This window comes from Drosophila bipectinata, chromosome 3L (genome assembly GCF_030179905.1).
Source record: "Drosophila bipectinata strain 14024-0381.07 chromosome 3L, DbipHiC1v2, whole genome shotgun sequence".
NCBI classification, from domain to species: domain Eukaryota; kingdom Metazoa; phylum Arthropoda; class Insecta; order Diptera; family Drosophilidae; genus Drosophila; species Drosophila bipectinata.
The window spans coordinates 3,415,987-3,441,251 of record NC_091738.1 but is presented as its reverse complement, the minus strand read 5'-3'; the positions used below and the strand labels follow the sequence as shown (position 1 = coordinate 3,441,251).

At 45.0% G+C, this 25,265-nt stretch overlaps 8 protein-coding genes and 1 long non-coding RNA gene across 9 annotated transcripts; 6 read left to right on the top strand and 3 right to left on the bottom strand.

The window, feature by feature from the left end:
• Positions 1-2,802: 2,802 nt before the first annotated feature.
• On the top strand, positions 2,803-5,370 carry LOC138926329 (uncharacterized). The gene is made up of 3 exons (XR_011442798.1): positions 2,803-2,838; positions 3,866-4,032; positions 4,649-5,370. It is a non-coding gene; the product is annotated as an uncharacterized lncRNA (long non-coding RNA).
• Positions 5,371-12,464: 7,094 nt separating this feature from the next.
• LOC108127510 (uncharacterized) lies at positions 12,465-14,367 on the top strand. The gene is made up of 3 exons (XM_043209717.1): positions 12,465-12,495; positions 13,614-13,933; positions 14,014-14,367. Exons 1-3 carry the CDS (start codon positions 12,465-12,467, stop codon positions 14,365-14,367), a joined length of 705 nt encoding a protein of 234 aa, XP_043065652.1.
• Positions 13,050-13,701, top strand: SNCF (SoxNeuro Co-Factor). The gene is made up of 2 exons (XM_017244696.3): positions 13,050-13,511; positions 13,614-13,701. The coding sequence occupies exon 1, from the start codon at positions 13,059-13,061 to the stop codon at positions 13,464-13,466; it is 408 nt and encodes a 135-aa protein (XP_017100185.2). The 5' UTR covers positions 13,050-13,058; the 3' UTR covers positions 13,467-13,511; positions 13,614-13,701.
• A 62-nt stretch (positions 14,368-14,429) lies between the features above and the next one.
• LOC108127566 (neurofilament medium polypeptide) lies at positions 14,430-15,385 on the bottom strand. The gene is made up of 2 exons (XM_017244694.3): positions 15,240-15,385; positions 14,430-15,176 (listed from the first exon to the last, which is right to left on the bottom strand). The coding sequence occupies exons 1-2, from the start codon at positions 15,265-15,267 to the stop codon at positions 14,464-14,466; spliced, it is 741 nt and encodes a 246-aa protein (XP_017100183.2). The 5' UTR covers positions 15,268-15,385; the 3' UTR covers positions 14,430-14,463.
• A 1,288-nt stretch (positions 15,386-16,673) lies between these two features.
• On the top strand, positions 16,674-17,964 carry ImpL1 (Ecdysone-inducible gene L1). The gene is made up of 2 exons (XM_017244698.3): positions 16,674-16,776; positions 16,854-17,964. The coding sequence occupies exons 1-2, from the start codon at positions 16,746-16,748 to the stop codon at positions 17,888-17,890; spliced, it is 1,068 nt and encodes a 355-aa protein (XP_017100187.2). The 5' UTR covers positions 16,674-16,745; the 3' UTR covers positions 17,891-17,964.
• A 736-nt stretch (positions 17,965-18,700) lies between these two features.
• LOC108127750 (submandibular gland secretory Glx-rich protein CA) lies at positions 18,701-19,748 on the top strand. The gene is made up of 2 exons (XM_017245020.2): positions 18,701-18,743; positions 18,799-19,748. Exons 1-2 carry the CDS (start codon positions 18,701-18,703, stop codon positions 19,746-19,748), a joined length of 993 nt encoding a protein of 330 aa, XP_017100509.2.
• A 316-nt stretch (positions 19,749-20,064) lies between these two features.
• LOC108127751 (transmembrane protein 19) lies at positions 20,065-21,466 on the bottom strand. Its single transcript, XM_017245021.3, has 2 exons — positions 21,242-21,466; positions 20,065-21,176 (listed from the first exon to the last, which is right to left on the bottom strand). The coding sequence occupies exons 1-2, from the start codon at positions 21,348-21,350 to the stop codon at positions 20,293-20,295; spliced, it is 993 nt and encodes a 330-aa protein (XP_017100510.2). The 5' UTR covers positions 21,351-21,466; the 3' UTR covers positions 20,065-20,292.
• A 130-nt stretch (positions 21,467-21,596) lies between these two features.
• Positions 21,597-23,203, bottom strand: Poc1 (Proteome of centrioles 1). The gene is made up of 3 exons (XM_017245023.3): positions 22,204-23,203; positions 21,929-22,132; positions 21,597-21,788 (listed from the first exon to the last, which is right to left on the bottom strand). Exons 1-3 carry the CDS (start codon positions 23,092-23,094, stop codon positions 21,657-21,659), a joined length of 1,227 nt encoding a protein of 408 aa, XP_017100512.2. The 5' UTR covers positions 23,095-23,203; the 3' UTR covers positions 21,597-21,656.
• A 64-nt stretch (positions 23,204-23,267) lies between these two features.
• Positions 23,268-25,022, top strand: LOC108127752 (transmembrane protein 65-like). The gene is made up of 2 exons (XM_017245022.3): positions 23,268-23,646; positions 23,713-25,022. The coding sequence occupies exons 1-2, from the start codon at positions 23,564-23,566 to the stop codon at positions 24,467-24,469; spliced, it is 840 nt and encodes a 279-aa protein (XP_017100511.2). The 5' UTR covers positions 23,268-23,563; the 3' UTR covers positions 24,470-25,022.
• Positions 25,023-25,265: the final 243 nt, after the last annotated feature.

The window sequence follows — 25,265 nt, the reverse complement described above, 5'->3', positions numbered from 1 at the left end:
TGATGGCGGTGGCTTTGGTGGATGCTAAGCAGCTGCACGTGACTCCCAAAGTGCCGGCCCACTCCACTATCGGAAACGAAATCTGTCTGCGTTTTGTGGCACTATCTTTACGGCTCGCCTCACACATGATAGAACCGTCCAGACCGCAGTACAACTTTCCCACTCCAGGTGAAAGTTTGGCCCACTTAAAGTTGCCTCATTAGAGTTGAAGTGTTTGTCCAAGAACTCAATACACAAAGAAAAATGTTAAAGGTGAGCTTTATCCAGGAATATCTCCAAGCATACTATGTAAATAATATTTTCCTAATATATTCTTTAGGTAGGAAACTCCTTTATTTCAACTTAGTAATACCAATTTTTCTTAGTGCATCTTCAATTCTTTTCATCATTCTGTCTGGCACTGATAGTCGAGTGCGTGCCAATCGAGTTTTATGCTTTTTTGGGGCGAGAACACACAATCAAAGGTGTTGAGAATTAGCACAAGTTTAATGAAGTATCCATCCCAGGGCTGGCGATTGTCTGGCTCTGTGGGGCTCTGTCTGTTTTTGTTTCTGGCTCTCTAAGTAGCTGCTAACCCAGCAGAGCACTCTTGCCTTTCACTCCCATTGCCTTCTAAGTGGATAATGCATTTCCTCAGCCAAAAAGGAAGCAGCAATGCCGAAGCTAACAGGCAGGGCGTCCAAAAAGACGACGAGGAGTCCTTCCAAAGGAGTCGCACGCACTCAAAGTGACTGGCAGACAAACTCACTTAGACACTCGGATTTGCCCAGACAATTGCCAGACAGGCGACAAAGGTGTCAAAATCGATTCATGAAGCTAAGAAAGGTGAGAAAGGATAGAGGAATCTATAACACTATAGACTATAGAATAGCATAGTCCTTACCATAATTAAAATTTAATAAATTATTACAACTATTTTAAGATCAAATCATCCTGCAACATTTAGTTGCCTGTCTGTGGGCACAGCAAAAACTGCAACACGCCTCGCTGCACAAACCATCCAGCAACAATAACGAAACACTTAATTCGTCGTCGTCTAGCGACGTCATCAGTGGCATGCCTCAGCTCTCCGACACCTTTGCCGCCCAACGCCCCCTTCCACAAGGACACTCGCCCGCCCACCTACACAAACACACTCACATCGTTAGCAACTGTAAAAGCACCCGCAAGGTATGCTCTATAAAATTTTACTTAAAATGCCACAGCATCAATCTGCCACGCCCACACTTGGTGCCCACACCCCCATAGCCCATGCCAGCTTGCCGACTTGCCGGCTTGCTTAGCCGAAAGTTTTGTAACGAAAATTGTTGTAGTCAGTTTTTTGGGGGAAAGAGTCAGGTCGGGTTTCCATTCTTCTACCAGTTTGCCGCTGCCTGTGCACTTGACTTATAAGCTGCCATATATATTGGCCACGGAGGGATTCAGGGGTGACGACACGGCTTCGTCTTTAGCCACGCCCATGCCTCTGCTACCGCCCACAATACGTTTGCAATTTCGTACACATACGTGAGGTAATTTTAAATTGTTTTGGACAAGTTTCGATGGCACTCTTGCACCCTTCCTCTGCCGCAGCTACTGCCCTGCCCCAGGAAGTATGCAACGATTTCTGTTTCTGTTTCAGCTTCTGCTTCAGCTTCCTTCGCTTTGTGCTCGTCCTGTTTCTTTCCATTTACGCATTGGCGAGCAATGAGCGCAAATTAAGCGCAGCTGACGGAGTTGGAAAAGAGCAAGAAGCAGCAGCATATATGTGCGACCCAAAATGGATGCCACACACACACCCATACCATTAGACAGCCGCTGATGTCTTCTCGAGGCCCGAGTCCTTTGTCCTTTGTTGTCGTTGTCGTCGTCTGCTGTTACATCAGCTTGAAAATTAGTTGCTACTTATATGCTTCACTTAGTTTTTCTTAAGTAGCAAGGATCAGCTCGCCATGTGTGCACATGTGTGTGTGTTGGCAGCCAGGTGTGTGTCCTTTCAGAGATGAGTGTGGGACTTGAGATGTCCTTGAAAGAAAGAAACTTTTTTTTTTAACTTAATTTATTTTTTTATGAAGTATATCTATTATTTGAAGCATTTATGACTTGAAGTTTTTATCTTTTAAAAGAACTTCATAGCCATTGTCTCACCACCAGCTAGCTGGAAGGCACCCGCTCACATTTCTTCCTTCGTCCTCGTCGACTGGAGGATTATTTTCTTTCTCTGGCTGCATTTTGCACCCGAGCATTTTCTACTTAAGAGAGTCTGTCAACGTGATTGCACGTTAGCTCCACTCTACTTCAACTCTGGCCGGCTTAAAGGGGAGCACAGGATTTGCGGCAACAGTTGCACTTAAGATGGCAGCAAGTGTTGCACTCGTTGCACATTTTTTCCTTGACTTTAAGCCACTTTGTCTCTCTGCTTTGATTTATTAATTAAAAAGCCCAAAGAAACAGCACAATATAATCAGGTTTCTACCTCTTGCTAAATATATTTCCATAAGCATTTTCACAATTAGACTGAAATTTATGTGTGAACGTGAGGAATGCTACTGCACACTCGAATTTTCAGATGCTGTGTTTGTCACTCTCTAAGTTCATTAGTTTTGTGGCACGTCACTCGTTATTTTATTTATCGAATTATATGGCAAAAGCAGACACAAACAAACAATGGAATAATTCCTCCTTCAATTTGCGTTTCCTCACCGCCCCATACTGCCACCCACTCTCGGAAATATGGCGTTTTGGTTTATTAAGCATACGCCCCGTGCAACACACACAAGCCTTTTAAATGTAATTAAACCGCCGCGCCGTGTGGGAAGGCGGCGTGGGATGGCCTGCCTTTGATGGCGAATATTTTCAGTAAGTTTCGCCGCAGTTTTGTCATATTTGCATTATTCCGATTGCAGAATCACTTTGTTTTGTTTTCACGCTTAATAGCAGGAACACAGGTGGGGGCTCGGAGGGCACCGCCTATCCTGGGGGCTTTTCAGCTACGAGTTTAATCCAATTACAAGGGGCTGCCATAGGACTTTGGGGATAGTTGTGGTGCCGGCATGCTCACATAGGTGTGGTCCTCTAATTACATTAGCTAATGAATTGAAATAGAATTAAATATTTATTATTTATTTGCTTAGATTTGCACTTTGTTGCAATTCATTTTACTCATTGTTACCTAAGCTCTGTAAATAATTGTTTAATGGCATTTTCCATTTTCTATTTTCTATTTGCCTGTCCATTTCCCATTCAACGAAAATAAACACCAACAAGTGAAACAAACTTAAATTGAAACATTTTCGTTTATCGTTTATATTTATTTTATTTATTAGATTGCCATTTTTTGGTGTTGGGCATTTTGTGGCAACTTAAATGGGGCTCATTTTGTGGTTGCCCATAGATGGGTATTTAGTAATAGGTTATCGGTTATAGTTCGCATTTAAATGCTTAGTCGCCCGAATGTGTGATGGAAGATTAGCAAGCACGGGAATCAACAAGCCTAGCCGCAATCTCAATGGCCTTAATGGTATTTGTTTATTCGGCAACAAAAAATATCTTAATGGCTATAAATTGCCAACTAAACCAAAAATAAATAATGAAACTAGGATTCCTGATTAATTTCTTTGTTATTCAAAAACAAATCAAAGCCAAATAAATGAATTGCTTTGACAGTAATGCCTCAATTGGCTTCAATCACATTATCCCCACTCACCGCAACATTTAAATTTTACGGCACGCCTCATTTTCCACCACATTGCACCGCCAGCGGATCGCTTTACAAAACCACTCACACCCACCCAGAAGACTTAAAGAGCAAAGGGGCCCGGATTGAGGTCAACGGGCGGTGGCTTTTATCATTCAGCATTCGCCATGTAATGACTTTGGTCAACAGAACTCATCGAGGATATGTCAGCTTACCCTTGAACCGCCACACTCATCACCCACCCACTGGCCTTCGACCTCGGGGTTGCCGGGGGCGGTGGCTCCAGCAGTTCGCTTGCGGTTGGCGCTCAGCGAGCATACAAAGCACTTAACTCGTTAGCGGTTAACGGCATATTGGTAAGCCAACGGTAACGCGAACAATAATTAAACAAGAACAGTTTGCCAAACGACTTGCTTACAAACATGTCATGTGACTTGTCAACCGGCCGGGCCAAGGTCCAGGTGGCAGGACGAACAATGTGCAAATGATTGTCGGCCTGGCTGATTGATTGATTGACCCGCCTGCGACCCAGAGCCACAAATCTTAGCCGGAGCATCAAGCCCAGATTGTAGCATCAATTAAGTGCAATTAATGTGATTAACAGAAAGTCCTCAAAAAAAAATTAAAAGCCCACCCATTGTCTGCAGTTGGCTGATTAAGGACTAAGCCGGTAGGATTGGTTTCGGGGAATGGTGAATGGTCATGTGAGTCAGCCTGGTCGAAGGCTGGCAAGTGGCCAGTGAAACAACAATAAACAGTTTTTGGAAATACAGTATGAGGAAAAAACGGAACTCTTTTGATGGACTATAAAATACCTAGTACTCATTCTCCAAGTTATTACTAATGATACATTAAAGTAGAGTTCGAGAAGTATTAAACAGGGACTCACTTGTATTTATAATTCAAAGTATTAAATTAATATCTCTTTCTAGATTTAATATATTCTCTAATACCCCAACTTTTGGTTAATAGACTCCACTTAATGGGATATTAAGCCACGATGCTGTGAAGAACCAAAAACAACGATCTAGATAAAGGGAAAAACTTGCCAGCCAATAGCACACATGACTCAACACACAAAATACTTGGCCAAAAAATGCTACAGCCCAGACCAGGACCCGGGACGCAGGACCCAGTAACCGGACGAGGACAAGGACGAGGACCAGGACCAGGAACAGGACCAAGAGCAGGCATCCCCGGAATAAAAATAACAAATATCCACAGTTAATTGAAATTCCTTAACTTTCTCAATTAAACTTTCGTGCAATGCTCTCAACTTTTGTGGGGCCCGAGACGAGGGCGAGACTTGGCTCAGTCTTTTATTCAGTAGCATCAGCACAAAAAAAAAATATAAAAAAGAGGCAGACTATATATAGTATATATATTTAAGTTTCCTTTAGAGCCCGGCGTGCAACACGGCGTATGAGCAATGGCTGCTAAGACGAACGCTGAACGTGGCCAACCTGTGGGCGTTTTTCGTCGCAACTTTATGAACTTTCCACGGCGGATGATAGTGTGCAACTTTTGTAAGACTATTTGAAGTATGTGCAAGTAGCGACAACAACAATAACTGTCTGCTTAGCGAAGAAACGGGAAACGGGGAGTGGCAAGTGGATGCTGCAGCAAGAACAACATCTATAAACAAGATGAGGCAGCAACAAACTGCAACAAAGTTTACTTTAGAGATGGTAAATAAAAACCTTAATATGAAACAAGTCTTACTTAATACAAATTTTAAAATAAGCTATTTATTTTGATAAGTTTTTATAAATTAAAATTATTAATTTGTAAGTAGACTCACGCTCCCATCAATAGATACTTTTAACAGACTCCAGTTCCTGTCGCGTTTTGGGGCGTTAGTTTATAAAAAATGCACAAAGCTTGGCCGTGTTAAGAGCCATCCCCCATTGCTCCTTCGTTTCCTGTTCCTGGCCAAACTAAGTCCCACCGCTCCCCCCTCTCAGACGATTCCAAGCCAAAAGTGGCTGCCTTACGACGTCTATGGCTCATTCTTATCAACTTTTGGCCGTGCTTATAACTTTTGCCAGAAGGCAACGGCACCGGCACCAGGACCAGCACCAGGACCAGCAACAAGGAGCCTGGCAGAAGGACTTTGTTAGCTGCACGCGACAGAAGCGAGTCCTGGAAACCAGAATCCTCCCACAAATCCACCCGGATAGCCCATTCAGACAACTTCAGCTAACAACAATAATTGTTAATAATGTTTATGAAAAGTTGCCCCGCATTGTGCCCCCTCCCGGTATCGCATCCGCCATCCGACGTCGTTTCCCTGCCGTTGTTGCCACTTTGGCTATATAGTTTGGCATATCTTTTGGTCTTGTTCAGTCGACTGTTGCTGGTCGAGCAATTGGCCTCAATGGTGGCGAACAGGAGCCGGCTACTTGCTTAAGTTTAATGATATTTGTTTATTTATGGCCAGTTATTGTTAAGTTGGCGCACAAACCAGATTGCTCAGAGGAGCCACTTTGTCCAGCCCAGTCCTGGACAAAGGAATGCGGCATTCCAGGGCCCATCAAATAGAAAGGGAGAACTCTCAGCGTCGCAGATCAGAGTCCCATCTATCAACCCCATGTTGAGATAGATCAAATACTCAAGGAGCTGACGGAGAGACTCCCAGGATGCTGCGCTCAAAGGAGCAACCGAGTCCTGTGCACTTCAATTTAAACTGTAAGCCAGCTCTCAGCCTGCAATCGAGCTACATAGTGGGGTGCCCGGGGTGGCTGGGAGAGCTTTCACCTTTGTCACAACATTTGACATGACTGCCCTTTGCCCCACGCCCTCGACTTTTACGACCATTCACTGGAAATGCTTCGGTCAATGTCTGCCAGCTGGCGCGCATTTCCTCTAAGCTTGAGCAAAAATCTTGAGACTAATTTAACTTTTAAATATAATTAAAAAATAATAAACATTCATTTAATTTAACAAAAACTTACCTCATTAAATACATTTTTTATTTATCTTTTTTTTATTTTATATTTTGTAGGCTTATCATTTCTCACAGTGTATAAACACCACCATTCTAGGTGTGAAGAAAAACTGGAAAACAGGACGAACGCCAGGATACCCAAAGACTGTTGCTTAAGCCGGGCGCCAAGTGTTCAATATATCAATCAAAGGTGTTGAAAATAAATGAAAAATGTGTCGAAAGTTTATCATTGGATACGGGAGGGGGAGGGTCGCCTAACGGATTTTCCATTTTCTGAATTTTTCCAAGGTTCTGGCGAGGGGGTTTTCGAACCAAATGGTGCGTAAAAATAAAGTGGCATGGCAAGGGTGGCTCGGAACATGGCAGCTTTTTCCAAATCGATTAAGCTGCGACAACTTACCTGTTCCAAGGGGAACTGTTTCAAGTTTCCCCACCTCCTCCTCGTCCACACAGTCACTCCATTTTCATCGCCCTTCGAAACTGTTTAAAGGTTAGCGTTTGAAAAGTGAAAAGAAATTCTGTAGCTCTGTATTTTCCCCTGACTGGCTGACTGGGTTTGGACCTGGTCCAAAAGCTCCCACAAGGCTAACCACAAAAGCGAAGCGCCGGGAGCCATGCATTTTACCTTCTGCATTCGGCAACTATTTTCCGAAAAATCTGTCGAAAATTGTTCACTCTTGCCCCCCCAGGCAATAAGCCCCAGAACACAAATAAGTAGGACGGGGGCTTCCCGGCCACAAAAAAAAAAAAGAAATACCATTTGAAAGTCTAAAGTTGCAAGTAACCAGGAAATTGCAAAGGAAAATGTTGAACTTAAAATGCCCTTTCAGAAGGACTTTCATCAACTGGCTTGTTTAGTTTTAATACTTGAATTAAATATTTTGAGAAGATCTTCGTTTTCAGAATGCAGGAAAACATCTCAGGTTCAAAGGGTATAAAAGGCAAGGGCAGCATTAAGAAGCGGCAAGTTATTGGCCAAACTGTAGCACAAATTTTTGCTGACTGCTGCCGATAGAAGGACTCACAGTGGATTGAGACACTTTTAATAAAATATAAATGGATAAGAAAATAAATAAAAAATACTAGTTATACTTGAGAAATTCCAGAGACTTGTTCTACATTGTCCTTTGAATAAACTTTATTTTTAATCAATTAACAAAATATTGGAACCACTGTAAGTCCCTTATCCGTTCCACTCACATTTTGGCTAAACGCCCCACTTCACTTAACTTTATTTTTCCCTTTTCCTGTTGCTTTTCAGAGCTTTTGACGTAGAAATTCTCCAGTGTTTTGCTTTCGGTCAAGTATGATTGGAATTTTATATGGCCAAAAGGTTCGACATGGACCGCCAAGCCAAAATGCCGTCAAAATGGCCAACACGTATTGAAGAGCAGCGGGTGGTGTTGGTGCAGCTTGTGAAGTGTTTGGCTTTTAGCTCTAGCCCTGGCTATGGCATTGGCGGAGAGGTGGCTTCTGGCCGTGGCTTTTGCAGAGCAAAGCAAATTGTTACCGACTCGCCAGCGATATTATTATTAATTTATGTACCGGCGACTGAGGCGGCGAAAGTTCAATCGAAATCAATAAACTAGTCACGTTTGTGGCACCCCGGCCAATTCAATCCCATCGTGGCCCGGAAATGAGCAGCAAGCTAAAATATCCATTTGCAATTTGTTGCTGCCGATTAATGAAGCTTGGACCGGACGGGAATGGAGTTGGCCGACTCGGGGGCGAAAGAAAATGGCTAATTTATGTTCACTTATCAAAATGGCGCTAATTGAAAATTAGCCTGTTATCGCGCAATTATCTGAAAGCGTCCTTTCTGCACATATGACTCCCGATTCACGATTCAGCTCTCATCTGTCAGGGGAAATTCAATTTCCATAGCCGATAGATAAGCGGCCCAAACCCAAAGATGCCGGATGAACCGGATGCTGCTGGAGGGCCATGACTGGGCCTCGAAGCCTAGTCTCTATACTCGTATATTTTGATTTGTGCGAACAGAGATTTGCCCCGCCTCTGCGGATAAACGTGGCTAAATTAAGAGACACCCCCATCTCGCCCTGGATCCAGATCTGGCCGGAGTTAATAGACCATGGACTCGTTAAATTTATGGCCAATAAGCCGGGAATCGAAACTGCGGCTACGGTTCCAGTGCGTGGCTTGTTTTCAAAATGGTATGGCGATGATATTGCAATTGCCTGAACAATGTTGAAAAGGACATGGCAGATTGCTGCCATAGATATGACTATTTAATGGGTAATGTATAGAGAAAGGACTCTAATTTAATGGTCTTAGAGTTACGCTTGATTAAGTGCAAACAAAAAACATGTAATTAAATGCTATGTAACCTCCTCATCAATTTCCGCTTCGATTATTTTAAGGGATTATTCCTATTTGTTGTTTAAAATTAAAATTTTCCCAGTGATGAATAGAAAATTATAGAGTATCCTTACTTTAAAAAATATACCAAAAAATGTTGAAACAAGTTGGAGAAATGGGTGTGGTCCTAATAAGGGTTTGGAGGATTGAAGTGGAATATCCTTCCTACAAAATGCTTCCTATTTATCCCGATACACTAATTTGTTACCCATCCTGGGGTGGCAGGAGTGTGCGTGTGGCTGGGTGTTTTTGGTGAGCCCATTTCAATTCGTATTCGGGTCTGGCAACAAATTGGACAACTTAAAGAGCCCATCAAATTAACTGCACGCATCTGTAAAACTTTCGGTCATTTTCACTTGTTCTACATACATATTTATTATTATTTTTCTTAGTTCTAGACTCGTCCTGTGTGTGGATCCTTGTGAGTGCCATTTTTTCTTCTTTTTTTGGACTGTTTGTTCTGGTCCATCTTCTCAATTTCATTTTGTCAGTTTTTGTTGAACTGGCACTGCTGACATGACATGAACTGTAGTTTATTTATTATTTCTCTGTGCCTCGGCCTCCATCTTTCTTTTCTCCATTTTATTTATATCCTTAACGCATGCAAACATTTGTATGTATGCGAATCAGGTCATACATACTATATATGTACATGTATGTATGTATGTGTTGAAGTTTATTGTCAATTGTATGTGGCATTTATTTCGCAATTGTTTTCCTTTATTTTGTCACTTTATTTGCCTGTGCCCACAGCCCCCCCGGTTTTTGTTCATTTATTTATTTATTTTATTAGTTTTTATTGCTTGACAATTTTTGGTGCATATGATATAGAGAACCACAAGTTCTTTCTTATTCCCATTTTGTTTGACTGGGAGAATTGAAATTAGTTTTTCTCAAAATAGAAAATACAATTATTTAATTTTTTAGACAAAAGGAATTCTCTTCCAGAGGCTATTTAGTATATCCTTTTCGTTTAAAGTCAGAAAGGAGTCTCCTATTATCGTAATAGTGCATTATTATGGATAGCAGTTTTCTTCAAATTACTTCTCGGCCAAGAGCTTTCGGGATAATTCATTCATCGTTTGAACATCATTTAACTGATTCAAAGTCACTTGGCATTTCAAAGACTCCATCATATGGTCTGCGCAAACACAATAAGGGTCTTTCCACAGGGATCTCCAGCCATTAACTTCCACTGCTAGCAATGGGATTGGAATCCCCTTTCACCCGAGGAGGCATTACTTTGACTGCAGCATCCAGAGGTCGGTGGACCTAGGGGGGTATGGTAAGAGAATGGGGGACGTATCAGTACAGCCATCCATCTGATGGTATTTGGTTGCCCAGTTGACTCCTTGCCCCATAGTCGATTGAGTTGGCATGCGGCACGTGCAACATGAATGGACTGGGCGCAATCGGTCGATGCATATACAGGGAGGCCTCTGCCCCAGCCGGCGAAAGCTCTTGGTGATTGGAACTGCCAAAGGGATGCACTGAAAAAAAGTAGAGATATTGGACAGTATAGTCCTGCCTCATACCTTCGTAGAGAACTAATTTTTAAGCTACCCAATTTTTTCCACTGTACAGAAAATGGTTTGATGCGAAGTGGGTGCAACTTCTACGCGTGGCTTCAACTCAATTATCAAACTTTTGGCTGGCAATTCCGCCGGATTCCGCGGAGCACCTGCAGTTGAACCCGGAGAGCCCACTCTCCGGCCGGACAGTCGACACGTGTTGGTTCGAAACAAACGGAAATGGATTTTTGATTGAGTGCACAATAAAATGTGAAATGCATTTTACACGCCAAAACAAGAGAAATACATAAAATGAAAACGTATACAACTCCGCGCCGGGAGTGGAGTTTAGTTGTGTGTATTTTAATAAATTTCTTTTGCTAAAAAAAAATAAAATAGAAAAAAACATGGAAGCTCCTCATCTCACACCAGGAAAAATCCGTTTCAATTTGGATCGAAAAGTTGGCTTTTATTTGCCAGCCCGTCTATCATGAAAGTCAATTTATTTCATTATTAAGTGCATAGGTTTGGGCGTATCCCTTCCGTGCATTTTGTCCTACTATCTGCCGGATGTATCTTCACTCCGTTAGCTCCTTTTGCTCTTCACTTTATGGCGCATATTTGGCCAATTTATTGGCCTCATGGCCAACAACAAATTGCAAACACACAATGGCGATGGAGAATTATTGCGCCGTTCATTCAATTGGATGCAATGAAAAAGTTTCTTCCTTCGACGGTTTGACTTTTTCTGCATTTATAATTGGAAATCCATAAAGGGCGGATCGTAAACTGGCCCCAGACTGAAGGGTCAGCCATAAAAGCCAGAAACATTTAAGCAGAATTAAACGATGCCCTATCCGGGATATAAAATCGATGGCGATGCATAAAAAATATTTAATTTTTCTAAGTGGCAAAATAAAAGGACTACTTATTCGGTTTTTACGCTTAGCATTAAAGTGCTATAACATCGAGTAATTCTAATAAATGAAGATTCCTCAGAAAATATGAAAACTAGACCATTAGATGCACCAAAAAATTCTGCCAAAAATATATTGCTAGATTTATAATAGTGCTGCTTGACACAAAATCAAATCGAATAAACCAAAAAGGACCTCAAAAGGAACTGAAAAGGAAGCCAAAGACAAATGCCCTCGGGACTAGCTGGCTCAGTCATGAGGAATCAGAAAACGTTGCCAATTTTCGACGATTTCCCTATGGCGATATTTGTGTAGCCAACTTCTTGGAGCAAACGCCGGCATATCGATGTCTGGCCCGGCCTGTCCTCTTCTGGCTTGGCCTGACTGTTCCGACTGAGTCCTGGTCTAGACATTGTCTAATGACAAACGCAAACCGCAAAAGATGAAGGACATTGAGGGAAACGTTATGCAAGTCAGTCGGAGCCAAGTCAAATGGAAATGTCCTGACGCTCCGTCTGGCAGCTAGATAAATAAACGGAACTTTAAATGGAAGCCAGGACTCCCTGGTTCTGGGGCTAATTCCCATCCACCAGAAATCGAAAGCGGAGCAAGGGGATTTCTTTCGATGGGCACTGGAGCGAAAGAATATCTTGATTCGAATTTCGAAATTCATAAAATGCATGCAAAATAAACCGAAAAAGTGGCGCATCATCATTATTTATTCGATTTCCCCCGCATCAATCTGACCCCCTTCATCCGAGGGCACAATCAATGACGACATCGACGTTTAAATATGAAGGGGCATAGCCATCTGAAGCCATCCAAAATTTGCATAGACCGGAGAAGAGCAGAGAAAGAGAAAAGTCGAGCCAGACTATTGAGGAATTAATATGCAAATTTCTGCCGGGAGAACTCGGCATTTCGTTTCCATTTAAGTGAAATTTCTCTAGCATCTCTAGAAACTTTGCCTTCTCAGGTATAAAATTGAAATCTCTGGCCTAAAGAAGTTTTAGTATTATTTTAAAACACGAAACATGAAGACATACTGGAGCTTGAGTTGTGGAGGTTCGTTTTTAGCGAAATTGTTTCTGTGGTTTCGGTTTAGAAAGTAAAGGAATCCTCGGAATCTACCTAAGTGAAAGAAACAGTGATATTGTTAGCCAGAATTTTCTAGGGGGACATTTTAGGGTCGGGATTCCTAGTTCTCTGAAAGTAGAATATCTGGATTCTAGAACTATCCACAAATTCCGCGAAAGGTAGCCCCTGTATCCCCTGCTGGGTTCCGATGGAAAATCTCCACAAAACCAAAAGGATCTGGCGAACGGCGCTAAGTTGGCAGCCATAATTGAGGATTAAGCGAGGACCGCTAGAACGGTGACTGGTCATAAAGCCATAAATCGGGACGGGGAAATCCCGGCGACCCGCCGCGGGCGCTGAAATCCCGAATGAAAATGAAAAGTCTGGGAACGGATAAGTTTATGACATGCACACGCGTGACCGGCACCCACTAATTACACCCGCTACCTGCCCAGGGCTTACCTGCCGGGGTGGTCCTTTTAAAAGGACTCGCCCGGAAGCATACTTCATCATTCACTCCCGAGTCGTCACACAAGCCAGATCATCGCACCATGAGCCACAAGTCGGAGAAAAAGCAATCCGGATCGGAGAAGCTGCAAAAGTTGAAGGCCATCATTTTGCTGAAGAAACAAAAGAAACGGGCCCTAAAAAAGCTAAGAAGGAAAGAAGCCGGGCCGAACTTCAGCTACCAGCTCTTCCTCTACCGCCAGGAACTGCGGCGTGCCCACTCGGACTTCTCCTACCTTCGTCTCTCAAAGGCCAAGATCAATCTTACCTCGCAACTGATTGCCAGGAATCTCGTATACGGTAAACCAATGAGCACCGTGGAGGAACTAAAGGAACTCAGTCGGGAGGTGCAGTTCAAGAAGCGTCTGGCCCACCAAGTGGAGCGTCTGCAGCAATTCCGCCAGCTGGGACTCACCGAGATGATCCTCAACGGCAAAAGGATGACTCTATAAAGGGACTACTGGGCGCATTAGACTTAGGGCCGGGCATTAGCTTATGTTAGTTGGTAGAACTTAGACTGTAATATTTTATCAAATAAAATATCACATTAAATTTTAAAAACTTTAAATTTTATGATTCAATTCCTGAACCATTTTCAGTTTGGTTTCTTTGTTTCATTTTGTGCTCTGGCCAAAATGTAACCCACACCAACGACAGCCAAGAAGCCATCAAAGTAAAGGTTCTGCTGCAGGCATCTTCTTCGAGTCCAGCTAGTTCCACTACCACAACAACGGAAAAGTCAAAGGTCAGCCCCACAGCCAAGACCTTTAAGCAGGGCCAGGAAATTGAGGAAGAGGACTACAACTTCCACACCGATCGCCTGCCCGAGTTAAGCGAAGATGAGTTCAACAACTTGAGCGAGGATGCTAATCCTTTGCACTTCCTCAAGCAACTACCTATGCAGACAGAGAACCAACAGGTGAGAAAATCTAAAAAAAAGGATGAAGATCTCTAAATTTAAAGTCATCTAAGCTGCAGGAGCCAGAAGTCCCGGTTGAGCCCAAGCCAGAAGCTCAGGCTCAGCCTAAGCCAGACACCCCAGCCCCTGTGATCCCATCACAGCCAAGTGGCTCACCTATTTACATCACAATTCCCATTTACATCAGCACGGCGGGCAAACTGCCCCTCACCCTGACCATTGGCGATCAGGAGCTGTCCTTGAACAAGATACGAAAAAAGGGAAACTCGGCTCTGGGCAGGAAACCCCCATCCACCAAGGCTCCTAATTCCCACTACAACCGGCTGCTTGAAACGCCCAAGAGGCGCACCACAAACCGCCATCGCAGTCAACTCAAGAGCCACATTTATGCCATCAAGGATCGCCAGGACTCTATGTTCAAGCCGAAACAATGAGCATTTTTCTGAATGAATTATGGCATTTAATTTTTTATAATAAATAATAAATAAATGAAAATAAATAGATTTTATGGACTTGAACTGCGGAACAGACTAGACAGCATTGCTCAGAGGGGCGGACGTGGAAGCCATCTGCTCTGGCACCTTGGCAGGCTCTGGGGTTTCCTTCTCAGGACTGGCCACAGCTTCTGTATTCTTCTCGGGCTGAGTCTCAGAGGTGATCTCTTCCTCTGGCTTCTTAATCTCTTCGCCTTCGGTTTCGGCCCCGGGAATGACGGTCACCGGAGTCTCCTCCTCGTCATCATCATCGCCGATTACTTCCTCAATAGCCTGCTGGATAAAGTGCTCGAACTGCTGGAAGTACTGCAGAGCATTGTTGGCCACCTGGGCGGTGGGCAGGTCGGTGGTAACCTTCTTTAGGGCATCCCGGATGAGGACGAGCACAGGCTTCCGGACTGGAGCAGCCGCAGTGGTGGCGTCCACCTTCTGGTCCTTGTCTGTCTCGACGGGAGTCTCGGTTCCGGTCTCCTCCTCTGGTGCTTCGGTGGTTTCCACCTCGCGACGCCTACGAATCAGCGACTCATCCTCGTCATCGTCCTCTTCATCATCATCCTCTTTAGAATCATCGGCCACCTTGTGTGAATCCTCCGTCTCCTCATCGTCGTCCGACTCCTCGCTGGTAACAGCGCTAGAGTTTTGGACTTCCTCCTCCTGAACAGCCTGCCTGGAGGCTGGGAACTCGAGACTGGAGCCTGATCCCGCCACGGGAGCTGAGCTCACGGCACAGGCGAGGCAGAGCAGAGCAGCTGTTGAGAAAACCCAGATTAGCAAACATACTCCCAGGCCTTGAGGGAATTAGCTTGTCTCACCTAAAGTCAGGTAGATGGGTCTAACCATGATGCTAATCCTTGATTTCTTGCTCTTGACTCCGTAGTGGACTTTTGCAGTTTTGCGGTCTTTATGAGCGAATCCAGCGCTCAGCTTTCGCTTTTTATAGGCCCCCCCAAAAATGAAAGTAAATGCGCGGGTAAACAAGGCGCTGGGGGCTCCGATCCCAGCGATCTCAAAGATGAGGTCTCTGGAGCGGACTGGCTGCAACTCAAGCTCTCTTTCTAGGGTTTCTTTCTCCGCCCTCTCAGCAGCCCATCTCGTTTCATTTCTTTCTTCGTTTGACTTTGACTTCTTTTGTTTACTCGGGTCTCGAGACGCCATACGCAGATCCCCAAAAGAAACCGAAATCATTTATTTAAATTTTCGGTCTGTCTGCTTTCTGGCAACTTCTTTCATAAATTGGTTAATTTGTGTCCAAAGACCTGGGTCTCGCTCGGATCTGTTTGCCAGAAATATTAGCGAGGCCCGGCTCAACTCCGGGTCTGACATGCAAAACCGCTTACAAGATCACTTGGTCTTCCGAGTTGGGGGAGCTGGTCGGCCAGCAGCCCAATTATGTAATTGGACACGCTCCAGCAGAGACGATCTAATCGAACCCCCTCATACCATCTAGCAATGCATCACAGATCGGATAACTTTCTAATGCTAATGGGAAATTTGAAAACTTTTCCATGGAACTACGTTTTAAAGTCAACAAGAAGTGATAACGAGGAAGATGATTCATCAAATCCACGGTGGTAATAATAAATGCAATTATGGATGGATTTCAAAAGATGGTACCCCTAACCTTATAGACAAAACTTCGAAACTCTGCGGTTAGGATCATCTAGAAAGAAGACTCAATCCACGACTCTTCAATAAAAACCACAATTACAATTGATGGAAGTTTTTGAAGACTGTAGCAGATCAAAGATCATCAGCATCGTATATCGTCAGAAGAGAACACTTAATTGGACGCGGATTTCCTGAAAGCGATGGCCAGCAGAAGAACCTCGTAAAATAACAACCAGATCACCGAACCTTTCCAGATTGACCCAATTTCAGAGAACCGGATCGCTGGAGAGACTGTCAAGCTTGGGCGACTGGGAGTGGGATTGGGCCTCGAATGGAGGGCACCAAAGGTGTTAAACACACAACCAGTTCCATGTCCGAGAAATTCTAGATGGCCATTTCAAGTGTGAGTGGACAGTCGGAAAGGGCAGGCCCACACCACATGAGTTTGCATAAAATTTCACCAATATGATACCAAAACTTTGCGTACTTTCGTTTCGGGGGAATCCGAGGGGAATAGACATCTCGAAGCTGCGCGAAGTGTAAACAAACCCGGAGAAGAACCGGGCTGGCCAAGAAGAGAGTTGCAGTATCAAGAAAACCGGTAAGAGCGAAAAGAATTCCCCGTCGAGAGGAGAAGACTGGTACTTAAGTCGGTGCCTGCTACAAGATGTGATCAGTTGTTTTGGAAACCAGCAGCTGACCGAAGCAATATGAGACCATACCCAGCTATCTGTATCGTAGGTAAGGCATCTAAATCAGGTCAAATCAGGGATCAGAGCCTATATCCTATTATACCTTCTGGTTTTACCTTTTTCCAGTGGCTGCTTTCCTGCTTTTGGGAGCAGCTCCCGCCGAGGCCAAGCGCCGCAAGCACAAGGGCTCCGACCACCACCACCACGACCATGAGAAATCCGATCCCCACAAGACTAAGACCAAGACCAAGTGGTCTACTTCCACGGATCTGGCTGCCAATAGTCAAGTGTCCACGGAGGAGCACGGCTACTATGTGAAGCGCACTTATGCGCCATCCGAGGAGGCCCAGGGCCGAAAGCGTCTGAGTCCTCCGTATCTGGCCATTCCCATCGCCTGGTTCAGCTGTGAGTCCTCCGACCAGAAGCAGTGTCTTACCTCCAACTCCGCGGCCATTAACAGCGCCGCTCAGTCCCTGAGCGAGGGATACCTCTGCGACGACGACTGCGAGGACCTGTACGAGCCCATTTGCGGCAAGACCAATTCCGAGGTGGCCGTTTTCTACAGCCAGTGCAAGCTGAACGTGGCCAAGTGCCGATCCCACGGCCTCTGGACGGAGTTGCCCTACGCCGAGTGCCAGGCCAAGTACCCCACGGAGACCGCCTATGCTGACAAGAAGTTCCGGGCGTCCCCCTATTTCCGAGACCTTGCCCTGGTGGAGCAACAGAAACTGCTGGAGGAGCAGCGCCGGGCCGAGGAGGAGAAGGAGAAGCTGGAGAAGGAGCAAAAGAAGCGCGAGAAGGCCGAGAAAAAGAAGAAGGAGAAGGACAGCAGCGAAAGCAGCGAGGAGAAGGAGGATGAAAAGGGTGACAAGCCATTGAAGGATGAGCTCCCGACTCTGCCTTTGTTGCAGAATCATAAGCCCGTCGAAGCTCCTTCGAACGTGCCAGTGGCAGTTGCAGTACCAACTCCAATTGCTGCTCCAGTTGCTGTTCCTGCCATGGTAGAGAAAAAGCACGAGCCCATTGCCCTGCCTCCCATGCCCATGAAGGAAGTGCCCAGCCACAAACCCATTGCCATTGCCATGGTCGAGGCTATTCCCCCGAAAGTGCAGGCCCCACCCAAGGCCAAAGAGGACGACAGGCTCAAGTACACGGTGGCATAAACTAGAAATAAGATCTCATCTAAGAAAATGTATTTATTTTAATTTATTTAAATAAAAAACTTAAAATTTAACAATGCTTGTTTTGGGGGTAACTAAAATAATCTTCAATTTAATGGGTTATTTTTTAGATAGACTGTTATGATTTGTGCGTCATGCATAATGCTTTCTCAGGGTAGTTGTTTTTCGGAGAAAGCAGCTTTATTTTTTCTGCAAATAAAGGCAAGCAGAATTTGTTTTTATTGACTTTAAAAATAATCAAGATCATCATAAAAAGATTTCTAGAAATATTTTATTTTTTCTTCTAATCTTATAAAAATTTGCAATATTACTTTTAGAGTTTTATAAACCTTTAGCCTTACTAAAGGATCTCTTAAGTTAACTGGCTTACATCTTATTTTAAGAAAATACTGCCATAGAACTATACCGGATTTCCAACAGTGTTAAGGGTATTATATCCTCCATAAAACAAATTTAAAATAAACCCATTTCTTGCAATTAAAATATACTACTTCTTAAGTTTTTCCAAGCCCATGATCATCGTCTCCCTTTGGACTTTTACGAGTCTTAGGCTGATGCAGCTTCTGTTAGGTGCATTGAACTTTGAAACAAGTTCTATAAACTGATTGACAGCGATATCAAAGCTTGGAAGGGCCATCATCCGGAGGCCAGAGCACTAAACCCAAAAACTAAGTGGGCGTGGGATGGATGGACAGTGCAACAGGTTGCCGCCAGCTGCCTATAAAAGCTGCAAGATGTGTGTCAGTAAATCACAGAAGTGACCCAACTGCAAAGGGATCCAGAAGTGCAGACATGTGGTTCTTAAAGCTTCAGCTATTGATCTTACTAAGTGCAGGTGAGTTACAGAATCCTTCAAATTAAAGCGATTTCTTAAAGAATTCTTTTTTCAGGCTTGCTAGCCATTCAAGCTGCTCCTGCGGAAGTAGCGGATGAAGTAACACATCCTCCTCCCGAACAGCTGCAGACAGAATCCCGATCTCGCAAGGACGATGTCCTGGACGTAGAGGACGACCTGGATGGACGCAGTGCTTATGTGAATAACCAGTTTGTTCCCAGCGAGCCGGTGGAAGTGGTGGACGATGAGCAGAATGCCCCGCTCTACGAGATTCTTCAGAAGCAAATGGAGCAGGTCCTGGCCTCCACAAGTCCCAATGATCCAATCTATGAGCAACGCGAAAAACAGGAGCGTCGCGATCAGCAGCAGCCACCCCACCAAGCACCCCTATTTTCTGGAGGAAATCGGGAGGATAACGATCTGCAGGACGATTACGACGACGAGGAGGATCAAACAGACCAGGGATATCCGGATGACCCTGAGAAACCAGACGCAGTGCCTGCTTCTGAGGAGGAGGATCAGCCAGAATCCGGCTACCAGGCACCACAGCTGAACAAACCCATCAGTACCACTCGTAGGCCCAACAAAAGACGAACCACGTCTCATCCCAGAACCTCGAGGCCAAAGTCCTCCGTTTCATCCAGGACTACTGCAGCTCCGTTGAATCAAACCAGCACCACCGAGTCACCAATAACTAGCAGTACCACCACCACCCACCGCCCGAAGACCACCACAACTTCCAAGCCTAACAGCCTTCCCAGTGATCCTCAGGTGTACCAGCACAAGCGGCGCATCATCTTCAAGACCATTTCCACGGGCTCCCAGTTTGTCAACTCGCCCATTGGCGACCTCATGATCAAGTTCTCCATCGGATTTGCCAAGCCAACTGCTCCAGGTGCAGTTCCTAATCCCTCAAACGAGGCACTTCGGGCTCTATCCAATAACATTTTAAGAAATCTTGAACTTCAAAAGCTAAAGAGAGCTAATAAATTGCAAAAGGAATAAATAATATATTTAAATAAAATATTTGTGTTAATTTCTGCGAGGTATAAACCTGTTTTTAATTTTTGAATTTTTCTTTCAGAATTTTGTGATTTTTTTTGAAAATTTCTAGGAAATGAAACCAAATATCGATGTTTATTCAACAATATTACATTTGTGAAAACTTTCGACCTTGAAAATTATTATTAGAGTCGATATTTAGTTTATTATTCTTGGAAAAATTAAAGCATCGTCTGCACCGCTATTTGAAATTCTACTTTTCTTGAAGTAGAAATTTTTCATCTTTCGAATAATTATAAAGTAGTTTTAACAACGTATGTATGATGTCAACATGTGGGTTATTTAATGGAATTCTAAATCTATAAATTAAATGGACAGTCGTTGAGGCTTTTATGTATCGATATGAGTTGTAGCATTCCCAGCCAATCTGTGCCATAATATATGTTCGTTTCGAGTCTTTTAGTATGTTAGTTCGCTTGGCGTTATGGAAGCTTTACAAAAATATATATATGTACTCCTAATCCTAGAGCATAACAGGCAACGAGCTTTAGCGCACAGGCCAGAATTTCTGGGCTAAAAGGGGTATGGTGACGCCAGTGACTATGCTGGATATTAGATTAACGCTGTGGTTGTCCAGAATGCGTAGTCCGCTTACGTGTCGCACGCCTTTTCCAGGAGCATCTACAATCTTTCCGTCGGCATTGATGCCCGAAAACTGTAACAGGCCGCCCAAAACCGAATCGAGGAGCGATCCAAAGAGCCCGGCAATGCCGCCAAACAGGATAATGGGCCATTGGGGCGGGCTCACCAGTAGCATCTTTGACTCTACAGTGTAGCGCACAGTGACAAAGTAACCGAAGCCAACCAGTAATCCGCCCAGCAGGCTGACCACGATCCCGGGCAACGAGACGCCCCCGTTGGTTCCGCGTGGCACTCTCCGCCAGGTAATTATAGACACGGGATCTCGCCGAGAGAGCACACTTCCCAGCTCGCTGGACCAGGTGTCTCCGTTGCAGCAGGCAAATGCGCTCAGCACGCCCACGCCCAGCCAACTGGATCGGTACTCCCGGGCAAAGTCGATCGCCCTCTCACCACTGCCACAGTCGAGGAGGTAAAGGAGTGCCAGTTGGGCGGCCATGCCACCGTTGCACAGCACCTGGACCCAGTTACGTTGGCCTTCGCCTTCCCGAAAGTCACTTTCAAAGCGGCGCTTCATGTTCGACCGGAACTTGGTGGCACGGGAGGAGCTGAAGAAGAAGACAACCAGGCTGGCGAAGAACGGGTGACTGGCCACAGACAGGATAAAAGCCACCAAAATGCCAAGAGCTGCACCGGATCGGTTTACGGAGCCTCTCTTCAACGCCACGGTCATCAGGGCCAGGGGGGAAAGTATGGAGAAGAGCCAGCGCGCCGGCGAGATCACCCTTGACTCTGTGGGGCAGTTAGATAACCTTTAGCTTGAATGCACCTGGGCGTTAATTGGATTTTGATCTCACCTTCGAACTCGCCGCTCCAGAACTTCGATAACGCCACGTTTCCCAGCCACATGAAGAGCGAGAGGGGCACGGAGAGCCCGCAGAAGAGTATGGGCATCCAGTCTCGCATTGTAATTCTCCGTCTGGGAATGCAATCAGTTGTTTAATGCCCTCCAGCGGGCACTTTCACCGCTGGCATTTGTTTATTTTATTGTATGCGCAGCTTAGAGATGGCAGTGCCGGCGTATAAGGTTTCCTATGTCTATCGGCTAAAAACTATCGCCGATTTTTTGGTATTTTACAACCCTTAAATTTTGCCAACTTCTTTAAAATGGTTCTTTTACAACACCTTGGCGGAAAATTCAAAATTTGTTCGTATTCGTATGTCATAAATTATATTTATAGTAAGAAAGAATGTCTAAAAGGCGCTTAACTATTACAAAGTGTAAATGCCCTCCAAACGCCGCACTCGCTCGTCTAGCAACTTCAGCATCTCATTCATCTCCTCCAGTTGGGCCTCGCACGAGCAGGCGGACTCCGAGGCGGATTCGAGGGACACGTCCACCACCTGTGGGAGGTTCATCAGGTTATGTGCGGCAAGGCTACTCAGGTATTTTTTTGTTTTGTTTAAAAAAGGCGCGGACTGGCGCTTCGGGGATTGAGGTCCAGGTCCTGGGGGGACGGTGTCAAGTGTCGGCTGTCAAGCACCTGGAAATCCTCATCCAAGGCCTGGTAGGCCAGAGACTGGCGTGGATCGATGCGGATGCTCAGGTCGTTGGACTTTGCGTCGCTAGCATTGCTCTGCTTGGTGGAAGATGCGGCACTGGTGTCGCAGCCCGATGATGCCAAGGCAGACTTGGTCTCGAATTGGGATGCGTCGTAGGTGTGCAAGTTGGACTGCCAAACCAGTAGCTGCAGGATTAAATAATAATTATAATAACCTCTCATATTAAGTGGCCCAAAAGCTACAAGTTGAAACCTACCTGTTTATCGTTTCCAGCTGTGGCAAATTGTTCTCCATCCTTTGTAAAAGCCACCGCATTTACTGCGTCAGTGTGTCCGGTAAGCGTATAAATTGGTCGCCCCTCTAGCAAATCCAGGATCCGGATGGTGTGGTCATCGCTGCCCGACAGCAGAAAATGTCCGCCCGGATGGAAGGCCACATCGTTCACAGGCGCCGAGTGAACCACGTACAGCTGAAGCAGCTGGCTGGCGCTCACGTCAAAGATTTTAATGCGGTTACAGCCGAGGGCCACGGCCACCATATTGCCCCACGGGTGCCAGGCAACTTGGCGGGGCGCGGCCCTCTCCTCTGTGAATGTGCGGACGCACTCGCCGCTTCCCACGTCGTAGATGCGGAGCGATTTGTCGTCGCTCACAGTGGCCACCAGCTTTCCGTTGGGACTGAACTTTGCCGAACGCACCCAGTTGCATTGCTGGGTGAAGGAGGCGATGAACTGACGCCTGGCCACGCGCCACAGCTTGACGCTCTTATCGTCGGAAGCGGTCAGCAGCTGGTGTCCTGTCGGATCGAAATCCACGCTTCGCACTGACTTGCTGTGCGCCACAAACTCACCGGAGACGCCGCGAACCTTGGGCTCCCATATCTTCACTGTTCGGTCATGACCAGCAGAGGCTATTAGGTTACCCTTTGGGGACCAGGCCACACCGTTCACCGTACCGGAGTGCGATCCGAAGCGAATGCAGCGTGCCGCCTGCTTCAGGTTCCAAAGAATCACGGATGAGTCCATTGAAGATGTCGCTATCTGACTCCCGTCCGGGCTGAAGCGAAGTTGTGTGATACCACCCGAGTGTCCCGTGAAGTGGCGTTCCAAAGCCGGGTCGCTGAAAAGGCCTTGCATCTCGGTTCTCATTGCTTTGTCAAAAAAAAAATGATATTTTCACACAAAACTCGTTGAATTTGCCGCTGGAGTTTGAAAATTGAAAACTGCGTCGCCAAGCCAACCCTGCAGTGTGACCAAAACACGAAATATTTATCACCGACTAGTAGGCGTTACTAAGCACGGTCACACTAAAATCGATATAAATTTATAAAAATTCATAATTTTTTAAAATTTGGGAGAAAATATTTAAAAAAATATATGTTTTTTCAATAAAACATTAAATAACAGTCGGAAAATGTCAACCCAATGTTAAAGCTCATTAAAAACACGTATTTGGACATGTTTCCAACACTGAAACAGCGCTATTAGATCACTTCACGTATAAGAGCAAATTGCGTGGCAAATTCTTGTTTATTTTTACAAAAGTCAGAGCGCTGCTCCGATCAATTAAAGTGCCATAATTGTGTAATAGTTAATTAATTTTATTCGATTCCCCACCATGCGAAGACAATGGCTCGGGGTACTGGGGCGTTTCCTAGGAGGTCCAGCTCCTCTGGGCTATGTGGCCGGCGTTGATAGAGGGTGAGTCTTGAAAACTAGGATTTCCCTGAAAACCTCTTCATTTCAATTGTTTATTTTCGATTTTAGTGCCACTAGCTTCACCACCCGATCTGATATGCGCCTGCGGCTTAGCTCCAGTGCCTTCACATGCCGAAACTACTCCGAAGTCAGCACTCACCTCAGTTCGGAACGGGCCACGGAACTGCTGGGAAACCTGGACGATGAGGAGCTGAAGAATCTGCGTGGTGCCTTGGGAAAATTGGACTCCGACAAGGAGAAGAAAAATTTCGAAAGCCAGCTAGCCGTGGGCAGTTGGCGTACTCGATTTGGACGACTCTCGAACAAGCCCACATTGGGTCAGGTGGATACTTCCGGGACCTTTTGTGCCATCCCAGACGATTGGCTGCGGAAAAAACTGTTGGAAACTGCACCCTCCCCTACAGTTGGACAATTGTGCAGCATATTTTTTGTTAATGCTGTACCCTTTGTTGCGTTCGGATTCCTCGACAACTTCATCATGATAATGGCAGGAGAATCCATCGAATTCTATTTGGGCCACTTTGTTGTTTTGTCCACAATGGCAGCCGCCGGTCTGGGCAACACCATCAGTGATGTGATAGGAATAATGACCGCCACCTATGTGGAGAGCGGATGTGAAATTTTAGGCCTGAAACCGCCTAAGCTAACGCCCGCCCAGTTCGAGCTGAAGTCCAGCAAAAGATCCGCCAGTTATGGTCGCGTGATAGGCATTACTGTCGGCTGCCTTTTGGGCATGTGTCCGTTGTGGCTTTCGGACGACAAAAAGGAGGAGGTCACGGAGAGTACTGTGGCTGTGACTGATTGAAGTGCCTTCGAGTAGTATCAAGATCAGGGTATTGGTCTACAGGAATATGGATAACGAAAATTGAAAGCCTACAGGGACAAAAAAATAGGGAATAATTCTAAAATAATGACGCGGAAAGGTACTTAGCTGAATGCGTTTGGGCAAGTCGATCTCGTGTGACTGCTTTAAACAACAAATAGGAAGCTGCCAATAAATCAGGTTACGAAGCTCAAGAAAGTCCTTACAAAGGAACCATGGGAATCCCCGTACTCCACAACACGGAAATGGTCTTCAATTGCCTTCAGAGACTAAACCTTAAGTCGAACGAGTCTGACCTATCCTAATGCTGTGCAAATAACTTAACATTAGATCAGTATTCCATTTTTAAGTGTTCCATATAAATATTTGTATATCATGAAGAGACCACTTTATTTTAACTTTTTAAAGGACTACTAATAACCTGAAACCCGGTTCGTCCCCGGTTCTTGTATGGGGAGACCCAAGTTTTTATCTGTATATACCGCTTAGCCTGATTAAATTATTTTGAAATAAATCTAATTAATAACAATGACAATTGTGGTTTTTAATTCATCCTCCATAAATTTGTTTCAAATCAAAGATCGATAGATCTAAAATCGATAGATCTTAGATTAATTCTTAGTTTTTATGTCGAAAAGCCAATTTATTCGGTTTTTTGTTGAATTTCTAGGATATTATCTTCAAAAACTGTGAAAAATGCGCTTCATATATTGGAGGGCCAATATAAGCTACTGCGGGAGCTAATCATGGCCGAAGCGGGGTACCTTTATTATTTTTC